Source organism: Accipiter gentilis, chromosome 36 (genome assembly GCF_929443795.1).
Source record: "Accipiter gentilis chromosome 36, bAccGen1.1, whole genome shotgun sequence".
Lineage (NCBI taxonomy): Eukaryota > Metazoa > Chordata > Aves > Accipitriformes > Accipitridae > Astur > Astur gentilis.
This window is the reverse complement of record NC_064915.1, coordinates 169,969-189,161: the sequence shown is the minus strand read 5'-3', so window position 1 is coordinate 189,161 and position 19,193 is coordinate 169,969. Positions and strand designations below refer to the sequence as shown.

Below are 19,193 nucleotides of genomic sequence, written 5' to 3'. Positions count from 1 at the left end.
CCCGTCAGTTGTTTTACTATCTAATAAGTACCTGAGGACAGAGAAGGGGAGTGTCAGAAAATAGACCAGTCAGGTCAGGCTTTATGTTAGAAATGGTTTTCATAAGATTTAAGAGAACGCAGTTTTGGAATAAGGATTTACATACCGCTCCTGGTGTTCTGTTGGGCTGACGTTTTGCAAGAAGCTGAGGTGTTTAACTTTCAAAAGCTGTTTCTGTAAATTGGCTTACCTATGAGTACTCTCCTTCACCTGTGTAACGAAGAAATAAATGTGCATCTCTAGGCATGTGCATATGCAGACAGAATTGTAAGTGCACAGCTGGGGATGATGCTTGTGTTTGAGGGTAGAAATACAGAGAGGGACAGCAGTGGGGAAAGAAGAACCTTTGAAGATAGTCTAGCGTTGCTCTCATTCTAGAGGTGAATGATCAACGTTCTGTACCATTCTTGACAAATGCTTGCCTAATTTATTTGCTCCTTCTCCCGCAAGGAAGCTGCCAGCCCTGAAAGATCTTGCTGGTCTTCACTATCCCACTGCAGCCTATCCACAGGCACAACAACACTGGGGATCTGTGCTTTCCCAGAGACTCAGCATGTCACACTGCTTGTTCGCGGCAGAAACTTTTTCTGAAAAGGCAAACGTCTGGCTCCTTCTCCCACAAGGAAGCTGCCAGCCCTGAAATCTCTTGCAGGTCTGCACTATCCCACTGCAGCCTATCCACAGGCACAAGAGCACTGGGGATCTCTGCTTTCCCAGAGACTCAGCATGTCACACTGCTTGTTCGCGGCAGAAACTTTTTCTGAAAAGGCAAACGTCTGGCTCCTTCTCCCACAAGGTAGGTGCCAGCCCTGAAATCTCTTGCAGGTCTGCACTATCCCACTGCAGCCTATCCACAGGCACAAGAGCACTGGGGATCTCTGCTTTCCCAGAGACTCAGCATGTCACACTGCTTGTTCGCGGCAGAAACATTTTCTCAAAAGGCAAACGTCTGGCTCCTTCTCCCACAAGGAAGCTGCCAGCTCTGAAAGATCTTGCTGGTCTTCACTATCCCTCTGCAGCCAATCTTTAGCCGCAGCAGCACTGGGGATCTCTGCTTTCCCAGAGACCCAGCATGTCACAGTGCTCGCTCTCGGCAGAAACTTTTTTAAAAAGGCAAACGTCCGGCTCCTTCTCCCACAAGGAAGCTGCCAGCCCTGAAAGATCTTGCTGGTCTTCACTATCCCTCTGCAGCCTATCTTTAGCCGCAGCAGCACTGGGGATCTCTGCTTTCCCAGAGACCCAGAATGTCACAGTGCTCGCTCTCGGCAGAAACTTTTTCTGAAAAGGCAAACGTCTGGCTCCTTCTCCCACAAGGAAGCTGCCAGCCCTGAAATCTCTTGCAGGTCTGCACTATCCCACTGCAGCCTATCCACAGGCACAACAGCACTGGGGATCTCTGCTTTCCCAGAGACCCAGCATGTCACGGTGCTTGTTCGCGGCAGAAACTTTTTCTGAAAAGGCAAACGTCTGGCTCCTTCTTCCACAAGGACGCTGTCAGCCCTGAAAGACCTCGCTGGTCTGCACTATCCCTCTGCAGCCAATCTTTAGCCGCAGCAGCACGGGGGATCTCTGCTTTCCCAGAGACCCAGCTTGTCACAGTGCTCGCTCTCGGCAGAAACTTTTTTAAAAAGGCAAACGTCTGGCTCCTTCTCCCACAAGGAAGCTGCCAGCCCTGAAAGATCTTGCTGGTCTTCACTATCCCACTGCAGCCTATCCACAGGCACAACAGCACTGGGGATCTCTGCTTTCCCAGAGACTCAGCATGTCACACTGCTTGATCGCGGCAGAAACTTTTTTTAAAAAGGCAAACGTCTGGCTCCTTCTCCCACAAGGAAGCTGCCAGCCCTGAAATGTCTTGCAGGTCTGCACTATCCCACTGCAGCCTATCCACAGGCACAACAGCACTGGGGATCTCTGCTTTCCCAGAGAGTCAGCATGTCACACTGCTTGTTCGCGGCAGAAACTTTTTCTGAAAAGGCAAACTTCTGGCTCCTTCTCCCACAAGGAAGCTGCCAGCCCTGAAAGTTCTTGCAGGTTTGCACTATCCCACTGCAGCCTATCCACAGTCACAAGAGCACTGGGGATCTCTGCTTTCCCAGAGACTCAGCATGTCACACTGCTTGTTCGCGGCAGAAACTTTTTCTGAAAAGGCAAACGTCTGGCTCCTTCTCCCACAAGGAAGCTGCCAGCCCTGAAAGTTCTTGCAGGTTTGCACTATCCCACTGCAGCCTATCCACAGGCACAAGAGCACTGGGGATCTCTGCTTTCCCAGAGACTCAGCATGTCAGGGTGCTCGTTCTCGGCAGAATTTTTTTCTGAAAGGGAAACGTCTGGTTATTTCTCCCACAAGGAAGGTGCCAGCCCTGAAAGATATGCTGGTCTTCACCGCCCCCTGCAGCCTATCCACAGGCACAACAGCACTGGGGATCTCTGCTTTCCCAGAGACTCAGCATCTCACAGTGCTCGTTCTTGGCAGAAACTTTTTCTGAAAAGGCGTCTGTCTCCTTCTCCCACAAGGAAGGTGCCAGCCCTGAAAGCTCTGGCAGGTCTTCACTATCCCTCTGCAGCCTATCTTTAGCCGCAACAGCACTGGGGATCTCTGCTTTCCCAGAGACTCAGCATGTCACACTGCTTGTTCGCGGCAGAAACTTTTTCTGAAAAGGCAAACGTCCGGCTAATTCTGCTACAAGGAAAGTGCCAGCTCTGGTGCCAGCCCTGTAAGATCTTGCTGGTGTTCACCGTCCCCCTGCAGCCTATCTTCAGGGAAAGCAGCAGTGGGGATGTCTGCTGTCCCAGAGACTCCCCATCTCATGGTGCTCGTTCTCGGCAGAAACTTTTCCTGAAAAGGCAATCGTCCGGCTAATTCTGCTACATGGAAAGTGCCAGCCCCGAAAGCTCTTGCAGGTCTTCACTATCCCTCTGCAACCTATCCACAGGCAACACAGCACTGGGGATCTCTGCTTTCCCAGATACTCAGCATCTCACGGGGGTCGTTCTCGGCAGAGCCTTTTTATGAGAAGGCAAATGGCAGGCTCCTAGTCCCACAAGGAATCTCCCGCCCTGCAAGATCTTCCTGCTGTTCCCCGTCAACCTGCATTTTATCCACAGACTCTTGGAATTGACATTTGATAAAAGAGAAGGATTTCCCCTTCAGGAAAGGTGCATCACTAATGATGATGATGATGCTGGTTTTGTAAGTTGAAACCGTTACTTTCCTGTAAAGACACACTAATTTGTTCTGAATAAAAGCCTTTCTTTTTGTTCTCTTTGTGCTCAGTTACGTAAGTGCACGAGTGAGTGAGTTTTCCAACGGGTTGATGGAGTGGAAAAAGAATAGTTAGGTTCCAGTTGCTGTTGGTCTTCAGTTTTTCTACATCTGTTGCATTTGTTTATGGCCCAAGTCTATATAAAACCCAAATCGTGGGCCAAGAGATTGCTATTCTTTGCACTACAGGCAGATACTAAGCTGGATCATTTGTTTAAACCCTGCTTCAGGCCGTTGTCACCAGAAACCATGTGGCAGAGTGCTGTAGAATTCTGAAAGCTCTTCAAAGTGGATGCATCTGTTTGGTGCTCGGCAGCCGTTGGTTCTGCTGGCCTTGAGGTTCAGCGCTCTTGGACTTGTTTTGCTTGGCAGATGTACTCTCTTGTAGTAAAGGCATTGTAGTGGTATTTTGCGAGTGAGGACAGACAGACCAGACATCGTTCATGTCCAGGGGGCCGGGGCGGGAAGGTTGGTGTTCAAGCTTCTCATTCCTGTCAGCGGTGACTCCGCTTGCACCACTAAGTGGTGCTGTGTACATACGCTTAACTAAATTGGGAGCTGCCTGTGCCTGCCTGCTTGTGTAGTTCGGAGCGGTCCTTTCAGAGAAAATGTTCTTTTGGCTGCATTTGTTCTCCTGTGATACAAAAACTTGACAGCTATTGGGGGCAACTACTACTTTAGGAGAATTTCTATAAAGTAAGAAATTGCTGGTTTTATTTTGTCATGATGGGCACAAAATTAACTGATTCAAAATCACGTCCACTGCAGCTTATGCTTCCGTAACACACCACTCAACTGATTTCTATGCGTAAATGTCTTTGGAGAGGAATCACAGGTGCCTGCTGTGACTATAGGGACAAGCAGTATGGGCTCACAGGAACAGAACATGCTTTGCCTTCCCATCACCAGAAGAAAGAAAGAAAGAAAGAAAGAAAGAAAGAGGTGAAGAAGGGTGCTCAGGAGCAAGAGGCTGCAAGGAAGTTGCTGTACATGATCCTTTTGCCTTGCTTTATCTGACAGAAAAGCTGCCTTCTGCTAGTTGGGTCTTGGCTTGAAATACAAGGGGAGAGAGACTCCCGCCCCTCTCCCAGGGAGTGTGCTACTTTTGACTGGCTTGTTCTGACTATGTGATCTGCAATTACAATATTTAGATTACACGGTGACAGTCTATACCACTGACTCCCTGAATGGTTTTTCATTTCTGTCCCCGCTTCCTTCTCCAGCTTTTTTCAATATATCAATTTTAAAAAAAAAAAAAAAAAAAAAAAAAAAAATTAACCTTACATGAACATCATGTGTTGGCTTTGGCCCCAAACACTTTATTTCCTAGAAATAAGTTGAGTCTTTTCATCAGAATATGTAAAAGATTTCTAGCCACTGTAGTACTATTGTATTGTTTGTTTTTTTAAATAAGATTCTGTCCAGGTTCCAGCATGTGCACTAAATTTCTACTGCAGTAGAAGACGGTCTTAAGCTGAAGAGAGATTTCATGCTTGGGAGAGAAAAAGAGCAGATCTTGGCTCAAAAGTACCTTTTCCAAGGGAAAGGTAAACTCTTTTGTTTCTTTGGGGATTTTCATTCTGATAGCACAAGCATCTTGTTCTCTCAGGATTTTGTTATCTCTGGGGAAAAAAACCCTTGGTGTTGTGTCACTTCCTCCTTCCCTGGTTGTGTTTTTTTCACTCCTTTCAGAGGAAGTGCTAATACTGTTATAATTTAGGAAGACATTTTTAACTTATGACTCGGAGGTCTGCAGACATCACTGTAAAGACAGTTTCTGTGCATCCAAATGCTGTTAATCCCTTAAAATACGAAATGAAAGATGTGTAACTTGGAGCTGAGACGTCAGAGTATTCCAGATGGGTCTGGTTTACTTTGCTTTCAGTGTTCCTGTAGCCTGTTGCTTTGGAAGGTGCAGGTAACAAGCTTTTCAATTGAATAAATGAGTGGTAGTGGTTTTTTGTTTTCCTCCCCTAGAAATGTAGTGCTTGATCATACTGCACTGACCTGTAGAAGTTGTGGGCACTGTGGTGTTCTCCAGAATGCTACTTGGGCTGCCACTACAAGTAGGCCATTTAAAATAATAACCTTAGACTTTAAAAAGACATAAAAACTTAATGATGCTTAAAGTATAGTGCAGAGTAGTCATCAGGTTAAAATAACTTCATGCTTATGACATGCACAGTGATGGTTCCTTTCAGGTTTTTTGGTTGTTGTTGTTGTTTGGGTTTTTTTCTTCTTTAAGATGGCACTGGTTGCAGTGATCTTCAGTTTTACGACACAGCTAACTGTCTTAGTATAGATATGGTTCCTTTCTGCCTACTATTTCCGTTTACTGGCAGACATAGTTAAGATAGCTCTTTGGAGTTGTGGAGTGTGCGTGTGTATATAGATACGTGTGTGTGTGTGTGTGTGTGTGTGAATGTGTATGAAAATAAGATGACCTAAAGTCCCCTCCCCACATCATTAGTTTTTGCTGACCTGTATTTCAGTGTTACCAAGATTTTAAAGTGACCCAAGTATTGCTGTTGCAAATGTTTCCATGTTTGTCTAACTATTGTGATGACATAAATAAAAAAAAAAAATCAAAACACTAAATGTTTTATTACTTGCCCTATAACTATATAGGCGTTCCCTGTCTAATATCGATTTCTTTTTTCAGGATTCACTGTTTTTTTTTTTTTTTTTTTACCCTATGAAACGGAAAGAGATTTCTGGCTTACTGTTGGCTTTTGATAGATGTTTTATCCTTGGGGAATTGCCCACCAATTAATTCATAGAGTTTGGAATTTAACTGAAGGACATTTTGCATGCCCGTGTTCAAATATCGATGCTAACAAGCCACCATACGGTTCATGTTGATAGCTTTATGGATACTTAAAGGTAGGCAATAGTCTTATTTTTTAATAATGCTTAACCTTTTTGTCTTTGGCAAGAACAAGCAAGTCTGCCTGGTTTTGTAGGACTTGCAGCTTTTCCTTAACATCGGACTTTAAAAAGGGGAGAACCGGTATCAGGTACGCCGTTAGGATGGTGATTTTTAAAATACGAAGCTGCGTAACAGTCTCGGGAAGAACATGTGTGACTGGGCGTGAGAGTCTGTGGCACAGCATTACTAACATTTGCTTAAAAAAGTTTTGAAGAATGAAGCATTTGCTTTATGAACGGTACTCGAGGACGAATTCTGATGCTGCTAAAGTTTATTGAAAAATAGGCACTGATTTCAGTGATGATGCAGGTGTGGTTTCTGTTCATGCCTTAAATCTGAAAAGAAGAGAAGAGAAACCTCCATTTGAAGGAGGATTTTGTATGAAGGGTAATCAAACCGGTAACCTACTTTAAGAACGACTTTAAAATATTTGGAGCATCGGTTAAAGGCAAATAAGTAAAGTTTATCATATCCTCCTACATAAGCTGTGACTATCGAATACAGTCAGCAGTGCGCCTCAGAACTTGTTGGTGTGCAACTGAAACGTGTTAAGTTGTAAGACTTCACAGCCACGAGCTGATGGGCCACAGTTCTCTCCGAGCATGAAGCGAGCTGATGGGCCACAGTTCTCTCCGAGCATGAAGCGCTGTAAGTTTTAGTTTCTTGCACAGCAGTGACTCTTTTCAACATTAGTAACTATACAACAGGGTAAAAGGCAAATTTAGTGAATAATAATGTGTCGTTCTCAGAGTAGCTGTTTGCATTTCACCATGATGCAGATGCTTTCTATAGCAGTTGTGTTGGCCCGTGTCTTAGAATTCGGTTAATCCTCTCCTGAACTCATTTAAACTTTTGGCTTCAACTGCATCACTGACAATATGTTTCACAAGAGAAAAATTATTTCCTTTAAAAAAAAGGGGGGGAGGGGTGGGAGAAGAAGGGGTGGAGGAAGTGGGGATAAAAAAATCTGTTGTCTGCCAGTGCTGTGGGCTGCTCACTCATTTTTCTGTAGAACTCCTGGGGGTTTGTTGTTGTTGTTGTTGTTGTTGTTCTGCTACCTTAATGCTAATAGGCATTTCTACCTTTTCTACCTTGTTTTTCTACCTAATGCTAATAGGCATTAGCCTATCCTCTGCACCTTCGGTCATTTCCTGAAGTTTGTCTGTGGTTTCCTACATGAGTAGGTAAATGTATCTATTTTACTTCACAGAGCTTTGATAGTTTTTTAAATTATACAAGTAATTTAAGTCTTGGAACAAATGTCTTTGCTTATTGATTTTTGTGAGTAGCTGCAAAAATCTCGTTTATTAGTTGCCCCTTTTAAAATTAAAATAAAAATGAATGCTATGCAAGAAATAGGTTGCAAGTAACTGTTAGGGTCTTACTACTGCTCGCTGTTGAGAGATCGTGGGAAGTGCAGAGAATTTGTGTTAAAAGTGACGGGCATTTTTCAAGATAGTTTTCCAGGTCTGAGGCGTGCTGAAATATCTCTTTCCTATGATAGCGTGTTTAGTTTCATTGACTTCAGCGGAACACACAGAATACATTGACTTAAACTAGCTGAGAATCTGATGATAAGGTTTTATACTCTACCTAACATAGTGTTGTGATGACCTGTCCTCCGAACTCAAAATTATGTTTGATGATCTTAACAAGGAGGCCGGATCTTTGATCTGGAAATTATGCTGATAGCGACGTTACAGAATCCAGGCTTGTAACTTCACTGGTTTCTTGCAGCCCCTCAAGTTCATGAAGGACAATAAAGACCCATTCTTTTTTGTTCTTGTGCTATAATCAGTGATGGAAGTATGACATTGTCAGTTGTAAGAAGTGGCTTAACTGCTGTTGGAGTCTGCTGTTCTGCCTGAAAAACCTGTTGATTTGCATGGGTTTGCACAGCTTATGCTAATGATATGGCTGGAATGAGACAGGATCTTGTGTAGTCTGCAAGGGCTGTGTATGGTCCTGGTTTATAGCTGGGTGGGAGGGATTGGTTCGAGTTACTTCTGATTTGCCCTATTTAATATCTTTGTTTCCTAATGGCAACTGGCAACAGACAATGCGTATGGGTTTCAAGGCCCTGTGGAACAGAGAAGGTAGTTTGCCAGTGTTCTTACTGCTGTTGCAGACGTCGTTTCAGTGGATTGAAAGTGGCACATTCCAAGTACCTTTTCCTACCATTGCTGCGTTTTGGTTTTTTTTTTAATCCAGAAGAATGTTTCTGTACTTCCCTTCCCTATAGGTAGTTGCATGTTGATTTACATTGCATGCTATTGCAGCGTTCTTAGTCTACCAGTTACAGATTACTCCTTTCAGTTCTTGTGCATTTCTGAATGTGTATCTACCTATACACCTACTAAACTCACATTTATTCAGACATGATATGCAACTGCTACGGAAGTCAGCTATTGTGCTAGTTATGGTGTTTGCCCCGTCAGTTGTTTTACTATCTAATAAGTACCTGAGGACAGAGAAGGGGAGTGTCAGAAAATAGACCAGTCAGGTCAGGCTTTATGTTAGAAATGGTTTTCATAAGATTTAAGAGAACGCAGTTTCGGAATAAGGATTTACATACCGCTCCTGGTGTTCTGTTGGGCTGACGTTTTGCAAGAAGCTGAGGTGTTTAACTTTCAAAAGCTGTTTCTGTAAATTGGCTTACCTATGAGTACTCTCCTTCACCTGTGTAACGAAGAAATAAATGTGCATCTCTAGGCATGTGCATATGCAGACAGAATTGTAAGTGCACAGCTGGGGATGATGCTTGTGTTTGAGGGTAGAAATACAGAGAGGGACAGCAGTGGGGAAAGAAGAACCTTTGAAGATAGTCTAGCGTTGCTCTCATTCTAGAGGTGAATGATCAACGTTCTGTACCATTCTTGACAAATGCTTGCCTAATTTATTTGCTCCTTCTCCCACAAGGAAGCTGCCAGCCCTGAAAGATCTTGCTGGTCTTCACTATCCCACTGCAGCCTATCCACAGGCACAACAGCATTGGGGATCTCTGCTTTCCCAGAGACTCAGCATGTCACACTGCTTGTTCGCGGCAGAAACTTTTTCTGAAAAGGCAAACGTCTGGCTCCTTCTCCCACAAGGAAGCTGCCAGCCCTGAAATCTCTTGCAGGTCTGCACTATCCCACTGCAGCCTATCCACAGGCACAACAGCATTGGGGATCTCTGCTTTCCCAGAGACTCAGCATGTCACGGTGCTTGTTTGCGGCAGAAACTTTTTCTGAAAATCAAACGTCTGGCTCCTTCTCCCACAAGGTAGGTGCCAGCCATGAAATCTCTTGCAGGTCTGCACTATCCCACTGCAGCCTATCCACAGGCACAACAGCACTGGGGATCTCTGCTTTCCCAGAGACCCAGCATGTCACGGTGCTTGTTCATGGCAGAAACTTTTTCTGAAAAGGCAAACGTCTGGCTCCTTCTCCCACAAGGAAGCTGCCAGCCCTGAAATCTCTTGCAGGTCTGCACTATCCCTCTGCAGCCAATCTTTAGCCGCAGCAGCACTGGGGATCTCTGCTTTCCCAGAGACCCAGCTTGTCACAGTGCTCGCTCTCGGCAGAAACTTTTTTAAAAAGGCAAACGTCTGGCTCCTTCTCCCACAAGGAAGCTTCCAGCCCTGAAATCTCTTGCAGGTCTGCACTATCCCACTGCAGCCTATCCACATGCACAACAGCATTGGGGATCTCTGCTTTCCCAGAGACTCAGCATGTCACACTGCTTGTTCGCGGCAGAAACTTTTTCTGAAAAGGCAAACGTCTGGCTCCTTCTCCCACAAGGAAGCTGCCAGCCCTGAAAGATCTTGCTGGTCTTCACTATCCCACTGCAGCCTATCCACAGGCACAACAGCACTGGGGATCTCTGCTTTCCCAGAGACTCAGCATCTCACCATGCTCGTTCTCGGCAGAAACTTTTCCTGAAAAGGCAAACGTCTGGCTCCTTCTCCCACAAGGAAGGTGCCAGCCCTGAAAGATCTCGCTGGTCTTCACTGTCCCTCTGCAGCGAATCACAAACATCGAACCTCACTGTGAGGCGATATTTACATTGGATCCACCCTCACAGAAGACCTATCTGAACACTTGCTTTATTTTTATGAGGTTTGTAAAAATGTAAGATTTAAACAAGGTGTTTTCTTACCAAGGTTATTTCTCTTTTCCAACATTTCTGTATAAGAATAATAAGTGAAATAAAACCTCAAGGAGATAATGATTAAGAGGTGAGATCTGAAGGAAGTAATTATATCCCTGTGCAAATTCTGAAATGATTTTTCCCTTGAAATCTGCCGTGTGAAAACTTGTCAACTTAAATTCTTAAAAGCATGTGTTGTGGTTAAAGGTCAGGTGTAAATTAACACAACTATACTGCACTGTTCCTGCGCTCTAGAGTTATGGCTTTGTTTTTCTTTTTCTTACCCTTCTTCCCTTAGTTGTACACTTCCAGAGCTGTCTGAAGTGGTGTGCCCTGGGTGGGAAACTTCATGGCATCTCAGTAGAATCTAGGTATCCCACTATAAATAGCTGAATTTCAACCTAAATGAACATAGTCAGAATAGCTTGGTATGCAGGCTTAGGTGACCAAATGCGGGTGTCTATTTTTGAGTTCTCTAGGTGCCATTAGCAACATTCCTAATCAACATTGGTGGCACTGATAGTATCCTCCTTATTGTGGCATAAGTTGCCTAATGTTATTTGTCTACTGCCTATTCATAGGCACAAGCTGTGTAATGTTATTATTATTAATGTTATTATTAATGCCCTAAAGTCTCCTGCCTGGAATTGAGGTGGCCTACTCATGCAATAGGAGTTGACCTCCAGGAGGATCTTCGCTGTATGTGTCCTCTCCAGGCAGGTAACTGAGTTGAGGGATGAAGCAGGAAGAGAGGGGGAAGAATGACATGGCATTTTCCTTAGTACTCGTTTTGTATGTTGACTAAATTATCCAAGCCAATATTTCTCAGAGTACAGAGTCTGAACCGTCTCTTTTTGGCTTTGTGATGCTGGTTACAGCTGTTTGAATAATTTGACCAGAAAGTAAAAAACGAACAGGAGCAGTAGGTCAGAGATTCAAGAAATCTCACTACAGTCAGCAAGACTCCAGGCAGAGACATTACACAGGAGCAGAAAAGTATCACAAGTTTCTTAGAAGTAGAGCCACACTAAGTAAAATTTTTCAGCAGTGACTAAAAATGAAATAGAAGTAACATCCATTTGAGTAAAGGGAAGCTGCTATGCTTTTTTTATGAAGTAGCTTATTTTCTTTCTCTCTTACATACCTGCTTGTAAAAGTGGATTAACTATATTTACCTAGTCTGACTGTTTTCTTGCATGATTCTAAGTTGATCAACAAACAAAACAAAAACAAAGAAGGAAAAAAATTACTTGCTGGCCAGTTGGTTTAATTTAGAAGTTTAAAATGATGAGACAAGCTTTTAAATTATTTTGTTGTCCTCAATTACTAAAGCTCCAACAGGTCATTTAAAAATGGATCATTTTTAATTTATAATAAAACTTGAAAGTAGGTCGCTAAAATGTTTTCTAAAGGGAACAGACACATCCAGAAGTACTTCATATGAAAATCTACATCTCATTTGCTCTTTTGGGGTTGTAAATAGTATGCACCCTAGAAGTACTAAAAGGAACAGTAGAAGTGTGTCCTTACCTAGTTTTGCCTTCAAACATACTTCTTCTGCAAGAAATTATATGTGATTATTAATAATGTATAAGTTTCTGTTTCTCTTAGCTGACTACAAAGACAAGACCCTCAGGAACACCCAGAGACTTCTATGATTTTAGAAACTTAAATTGAATCTCACTGGTAAGTTGAAAAGCAAAAATGAGATAATGGAGCTCCTGTAGACTATGTCTTGTTTACTGTTATTATTTGGCAAGAAACGTACACTGATGACACACAGAATTTGCAGAAATTGCAGCAGAAATTGTTCCTTGTTTCTTCAGGCTAGACTAGATTGAGAGGACCAGAGATAAGAGTTTGATGAGGTTGATGAGAGCATCAGAGTCAAAGCCACAGGGTGCAATTTAGCAGTGAACAGTTCAGGGCTTGTTATTTAAATTTATTTTTCTCTAATCTTGGGAATTATTAGCAGGTGAAAACAGAGGAGGCACATGGATTACTGTGATTCAGCCGTGCAAAAGAATGGAGCATAAACGTGGCATAGAACAACGGCATTTTCAGAGCACTTACAGCATCGACACGGTTATACCTCAAGATATTAGTGCAATCATACTAGGTCATGGTGTATCAGTCTGTTCACCATCTTGCAAGCCTCAGAGGATTACCCTGAGTGATATACTGTACTTCAGACTACCTACGGAGTGGACAATACTTTTTAATTATAAAGGATAACGTGACCAATTGCCATCAAATGCTTTATGCCGATAAAGACTGCTACTTTGGAGATTCATGTCCAAGAAATTAAAAGGCCCTAGAAGAGTGTCTTTGATCTTATGTTTTCAAGATATCCTCACAGTTTTCAAGGAGCATTTACCTTTTACCGTGTTCTCTCTCAAGTTTACTGGGAAAAAAATGTAATATTAATTTTTGACTATCTCAAAACAATAAAACATAAATTATACCAGCCAAAGGATCTGGAATGCTCGTTGGAAGTTGAACCCATCAGTTCTGTAGAAAAATTAAGCCATTCTAACAGAGGGTTATTTCAATACCAGAAGACCTCAGAAATACCCAAAGAGAAAAGAGCTACTGGATCAGCAACCAATTTATTGAAGAAGCCCTTCTACAACCTCACACCTGGAGAAATGATAGAGGCAAGGAGAACTTCCACGTGCAAGTTTGTATTGGATTCACCAGCTGATGCTGACACTGATAGTACAAGGGGTAATGGCTTTAAACTGAAAAAGCATGGACTTAGATTAGATGTAAGGAAAAAATTCTTCACTGTGAGGGTGGTGAGGCACTGGAAGGCGGTTGCCCAGAGAAGTTGTGGATGCTCCATCCCTGGAAGTGTTCAAGGCCAGGTTGGATGGGGCTTTGACCAGCCTGGTCTAGTGGAAGGTGTCCCTGCCCATGGCAGGGGGGTTGGACTTTAAGTTCCCTTCCAACCCAAACCATTTGATGATTCTATGGTTTAAGTATATTTATTTATTTATTTTTTATTCTTCTATTGAGGAAGAGTGAGCTCTGGAGGAATACAAGCCACTGACTGTATTCTTGTATTGGAGTCCATACAGCAGGAGAGTACCCCAACTTGTCTCTGCTGACAAGAAGATCTGCCTAGGAGTGTACACAGAGCTGAGCAGGGTCCAAATACCCCCACTTCAGCCAGGTGCTCTAAAAAACTGAAATACTTAAATATTGATCATGCTTGCATTATTATCACACCTATAATACTGCTTGAGACTGTTGCTGGCTCAGAAGCATAAACTTTTCTCCTCAGATATGTTCACGTGGGTTTATATTCAGCTGCTTCACTACTCACTTGCTTTACGGCGTTGTTTATAACTACCTGGAAAAACAAAGAAACGTTTTAATTTTTTTTTATTTTTTAAACAAGATGCGTATTGAGAATATTGAAATAAAACCTCAAACTTTCTCATTTTAAAATGAATTTTTTTTTTTCAAAAATCCACTATTCTAAAAGCTAAAATCATATTCTGTCTGTAAATATCTGTGATCATGGCAGATCATCTGTGAAAATGGCATCACATAGAAATGGCCTCCCTGTAAAAGGTTCTCTGTGCATTCACACACATGTAACTCCCCACCCTACTCTACATTAAACTATATGTCTGTTAATTTTGTCTCTCTCCTCCTCGTTCCCATATGTTCGTTTCTGAATCGTTACTTAAGTTTTCATTAACTGCGTTTTGCATTGTAGGTTAAAACTTGCATATCAAGTTGTAGGTGGAAATACTTACTGTGTAGTAAGCAATAACAGCTATATTAAGAAATAAAATTACAAGGAACGCCATCATCCAAGGTGAAGTGGAAGGAAAGAAGACATCTGTAAAATATAAATGGTGTTACTTTCACTGAATGTTTGTGAAACACCTATGACAGGCTCCAGCGTCCAAAGCATATGCATCCAGTGCCATTTTATTTGCTGTAATGTATGCTTTACAGGTTGCAGGAATCGCTTGAAATCCAAAATATCCAAAGTTCTGCTCTGCCAGCTATACCAGGCCATCGGAGATAGTATTAGATGTCTACGTGCAGGCAATCAATCTGGGCTCCTGCACTGCATACACCCATACTCCTACTGCCATGGGTAGAGGCATGTTTGGAGAAGATGTCACTTCCTGAGGGAGATGTGCTGAGAAGCCCATCTCTGATGCCAGTATTTGCACCGTTGAGCCACATAACGATGTTTTCAGCAAAACACAACTGTCCTCAGTGGCATTTCAGATTGGAAAGAAGGATCCCCCTCTTCCCCTTTTGAAATGAAATTGCCTACTTTCCAGACTAGGAATCCATCTAGAGGGGATGGGAGAAGACATTCAGCATTTCCTATTGGCATACTCCAGCTGTCCCAGGTCATTGTGGTGGGTATCCTGGCAGCATCGTAGGGACTTTGTTAACCCCATTGACACTTCTAAATCCTTCCCTCTCCAAACTGGCACAGTGCTCCCAGGTGGCAGCTAACGAGAACCCTGCATTAGTATTTATAGCTAAGTTGTATCTTGGAAGTAACAAGTGATCTAAGACGCAAAGATGGACTTCTTATCATGTTATCCATCTAAACACTAGTCATGTTTGTGCTTGGGCTGGGTGTCCAGAATCACCCCAGGGTCAATGGAGAGACAACGGACAGCAGCCTACCAAGCGGTCCTGACAGCGACTGATCCTGGAGGTCACTCACCTGAAATCAGGACTTGGGATTCACACATTGCGTTGAGTAGGTTATTGACTACCCTGCAGGAGACTGCCTTGTCAGATCCCGGTTCGAGAATCATGGAACTTACAACATCAAAAACGCCTGAAGATGTCTTTGTGGTTTGGGTGGTCACTTCCTCCTTCCGTGTCTGTCCTTTGCTGTTCAGCCAAACTACTTCAGTCTCTGCAAACCATCCCTGTGACTTGCAGGTGAGGCCAATGCCCTGACCCACAGGACCATTCAGGAAAACTGAAGACTCATCACATTTAGCTATAGAACAGCAAACAAACAAGCTCCAACAAACAGGAGACGAGTTATTCTCTCACCAAACAGTACATGGTGGGAAGGTCTTCCCCAGATTTATCTATAAACACAGTGTGTAAATTCACCAGGTTTGAAATTTTAGTTCTCATTAAATTGCTGGTAAATAGCCTTTCCTGAGTTACATTAAAATGGAGAATTTGCACGTAACTTCCCTTTTACAGTCTTAATAGAGACAGATCTTTGGACTGATTTTTGTTATCTCCACGAACAACTGGAATGAAAATAAAGTAGCATTGCACTGACTGGAAATTTCTTGGTAAAACAAAGTTGGACTACACCATGAATAGATGAAAATTGGAATACTGGACAGAAAATGAGATGATGTGTAGGGCAAGAGCAGAAGAAACTGGTTGCAGTACCAAATGTAGCTTCGGTTGCTTCACCTCTGCAAAACCAGGCTTGTTTTACCATAGGATTCATCTCTCCCTAACCTTTAAATTTTTTAAAGCTCAGGTGTTGCCTACGGTCCCTCTGCAAGACATGGCAAAAAGACCTCTATGATGGTTCAGAGTCTGCTGGCGATAGAGGTAGCCTAACCTATTAGCAGAGGCTGATCTTTTCATATGGCTTAGAGCAAGGCAGATGAATCCAGCCCATTGGTACCCCATAGACCTTTCCGATTTTATACAACTGGACAGAGGAAGAAGCAGCAAATGCCTGCCATTCCACTCACCTGCGACATCCAGGTCAACCACCGCTTCATCATACCAATTCTCAAAAAAGACACTGCAGGTGTATTTCCCTTTGTCTGAGAGCGTGACATTTTTCAGGTGAAGAGACACGTTTCCCTTATTAAATTCAGACCAAAAAAAATTTGTCCTGCCCCAGTATGTCTCATCCTCGTGAACTGGATTGCGTGAGTTTTTTCCACCATAAGTGGTCACATCGATTTTTTTTGAGTGTCCAGTAAACACCCAGTGAACAAGTAGTCTCTCAGGGATTATCTTAATTTTCAGCTGACAGGGCAGGATGACTCCTTTTCCAATGACTCCAATGACAGGCTTGTCAGGAGTAATAATTTTATACTGGCCTGCAAGAAGATATAGATGTAAATCTTACCTGTCATAGAATCATAGAATAGTTTGGCTTAGAAGGGAACTTTCAAGGTCATCTAGTCCACCCTCCTTGCAATAAGCAGGGACATTTTCAATGAGATCAGGTTGCTCAGAGCCCCATCCAACCTGACCTTCAATGTTTCCAGGGATGGGGCATCTACCACCTCTACCAGGCAGAGACTGATGGGACAACAGGACTGGAGAGGAAGATACCCTGTAGTCACATCACATCTCTGTAGGTAATGAGCATATACAAGCACAGTTTTGTAACCGAAGGCCCCTGCCATCCTTCACCACTACCACTTATCCTAAGAACATAGCATAACTTCAAGCAGATGCTGCTGAAAATACTGAGCTCGGTCTGTAGACTGGCTCAGAGGTAGAAATGCCAGAAAGGCTAGCTCACTTTGTAAAGCTGGAGCTCACAAAGGCAGGACTTCACCTACCTAATTTCAGATGTCCATAATCTTTTCACCCGGACGGCCGCTTTCAGTGATGAAACACACCACCAGAAGTGTATTTCATTTCAAACGCAGGCGACTTGTTGCAAAATGGCCGTTAGTGAAAAAGGACAAGCTTAGTGTTGAGGTTTAACAGCAAAAATAGTAATGGCCCTTTACTGAGCTTATTTTGCCCTTCAGTTCAGTACTCTAAAGTGGGAGACCCAAAAAGAAACCTAGGCTTTCTCAGCATGACAAAGTGACAGGGTCAGCGAAGCTGAAAAATTACTTCAAAACAGAGAAAGGACGCTCCCTGAAAAACAGTTATGGGGGCCCTTTGAATCTATAATCCCATGTTGAAGGTTTAAGTGAGTCTTTTGTATTGCCTAGGCCTTCTGCCATCTGCGTGATTGAAGTGTATTGAGATTTCATATAGTACTACTGTTTCATTCCGGCTTCAGAAAATGAGTGGAGGGAATGGTGAGTGTATATATAAAAAATATGTATATCTAGATATATTTTTTATATATATAAAAATCAGGTAATAATACAAATATGTTGCAAATAAAATATGTATTGCCAACCCCCCTCACCCTCCCCCCCCCCCCCCCCAAAACTTCACTTCTTTTTTTTTTGCTTCTGTATCGGAAATTAGGTATCTTTTAAAATCAAATTGTGATTAGAACAGAACCTAGATTTACCTGTGACCAAACGAATTATCTGTAGGAAAAGAATGATGTGAAGAGTTGTTGCCTGCTGAAATCTGGAACCCATCACCTTGCAGTTTTGTAAGACATCAATAAGCAAAACTTCTAGGGCCAATCTTACCAGACTCCTGTAATCTTTTCAAGCACAGAACAGAAAATGGGAAGAGCAAATCAAACTAGAGCTGTATGTTTCTCTATATACTGCTGTATATGGAGTGACACAAGGACAAATCCGCAGAAGTGTTTAGGTACCTTCGAGTGAAATTAGGAAAATGACAGAATAAGCTGTTTTTAACGAAAGTCAGTCAATTAAGTTGTAGATTCTGAGACTTACACTTGGCCATCAGAGAAAAGAGAAGTATTTCTGAGAGACTTAGAACAGTATATTAGCGCTTAAGGGCCCCTCTCAGGCCTGGTCCCCAAGTGTCCATGAGACACACAGTGTTCAGGAAACTTCTAGCCAGGATAGCAACATTTTTCTAGATGACATAAGGCTAAACCTAAACCCAGTAGGATGTGTCTAACTTCAGACAGATGAGACCCTGAGGCAGACAGAAGTCTTTAAAAAGCTCCTTTATTTCCAAGTTCTGCTAGAAAGCATCTACTGTGCACTGAAACTCCATATGTTGTTTCTCTTATACTTGCTTGGTCAAAACTTCTGGTGGTCGTGGTGGTTGGAGGAAGAAGCTAGGATTTCTAGAAAGGATCTTCAAAAATGGCCAAAGACAAAAAAAAAAAAAAAATCTACATCATTCCTGTTTTGAGTAAAATGCTTACATGTTTCTAAAATTAACAGATGCACGTGCCATTTGAAACCATGGATTGAACTTGGGAAATTCCTGACCTAAGTAACACACATTGGCATGTCAAATGATTATTCCGGGCCCATATCAGTCAGTACGAGCAGCAATGGGTGAAATTCACCTGCTGTACATGAGTTAAGTAAGTACGTTTGGATACTTGGAGAGAAATACGTACGTAAGGTGAAGTGACCTATTGATTGCTGTGAAGAAAGTCAGGGAGGCTACACTGGCATGTAGATTCTAGGGATGTAAATTTAGGCACGCAGAATCTCACCCAATGTTTCAACAGCTTTTTAGTATAAAATGTAAGTGATTCCCTCCGTCCAGAGACTGGTTTCCTTAGAGCCCAGCAGCATTTCTGTTCATATGTAAGATCTACAGAACACACTCGGTGCTCGCTTCCTTGTGGAGGCTAACCCACATGCATCTTTGCTTTCCTAAAAAAGGAGAAGCATGAAGCAGTAAAGAGTCAAAAAGGAAGCTAGGGATTGTGAGTGCAGAATACCAAGCCCACTGTCATAGTCTGCACTCATTCATTGCTATTTCCATTGAAAAATTAACTGTTTACTCAAATGCAAAGTTAGCTTTTCCAAGATCTAGAGTGAAAAAAGGATTAAAAACTGCAGCAAAGCTACAGGGCCTTTCCTGTCTTGCTTTGATTTATTTCTGTTTTACACTCCTCCAAATAAAGCTAAAAGCTCTCAGACACAGGCCAACTATTATTTTTAAAAAAGGAAAGACAGAAAATAAATGCCACACATTTGCACCATTCACCAG

The 19,193-nt window shown here is 42.7% G+C and overlaps 1 protein-coding gene and 1 long non-coding RNA gene across 4 annotated transcripts in view; one reads left to right on the top strand and one right to left on the bottom strand.

The window, feature by feature from the left end:
• The window catches only part of LOC126035030 (uncharacterized), a 150,178-nt gene extending 136,213 nt beyond the window's left edge, over nucleotides 1-13,965 (top strand). For all 3 annotated transcript variants that reach the window (XR_007504815.1, XR_007504816.1, XR_007504814.1), the window contains exons 3-4: nucleotides 11,976-12,050; nucleotides 12,337-13,965. This is a non-coding gene — a long non-coding RNA (uncharacterized LOC126035030). The remainder of the gene's footprint in view (nucleotides 1-11,975; nucleotides 12,051-12,336) is intronic.
• A 127-nt stretch (nucleotides 13,966-14,092) lies between these two features.
• Nucleotides 14,093-17,680, bottom strand: LOC126034825 (butyrophilin subfamily 3 member A2-like). The gene is made up of 4 exons (XM_049792680.1): nucleotides 17,608-17,680; nucleotides 16,085-16,441; nucleotides 15,073-15,357; nucleotides 14,093-14,217 (listed from the first exon to the last, which is right to left on the bottom strand). The coding sequence occupies exons 1-4, from the start codon at nucleotides 17,678-17,680 to the stop codon at nucleotides 14,093-14,095; spliced, it is 840 nt and encodes a 279-aa protein (XP_049648637.1).
• Nucleotides 17,681-19,193: the final 1,513 nt, after the last annotated feature.

Excerpts from the sequence above, each read along its gene's own strand:
- LOC126034825 (XM_049792680.1), bottom strand. The coding sequence starts at position 17,680 with ATGGGTTCCAGATTTCAGCAGGCAACAACTCTTCACATCATTCTTTTC. Across the intron at positions 15,358-16,084 it reads GGTTGACCTGGATGTCGCAG|CTAAATGTGATGAGTCTTCA; the intron begins GTGAGTGGAATG and ends GCTGTTCTATAG. Across the intron at positions 14,218-15,072 it reads ATCCCAAGTCCTGATTTCAG|ATGTCTTCTTTCCTTCCACT; the intron begins GTGAGTGACCTC and ends TATATTTTACAG.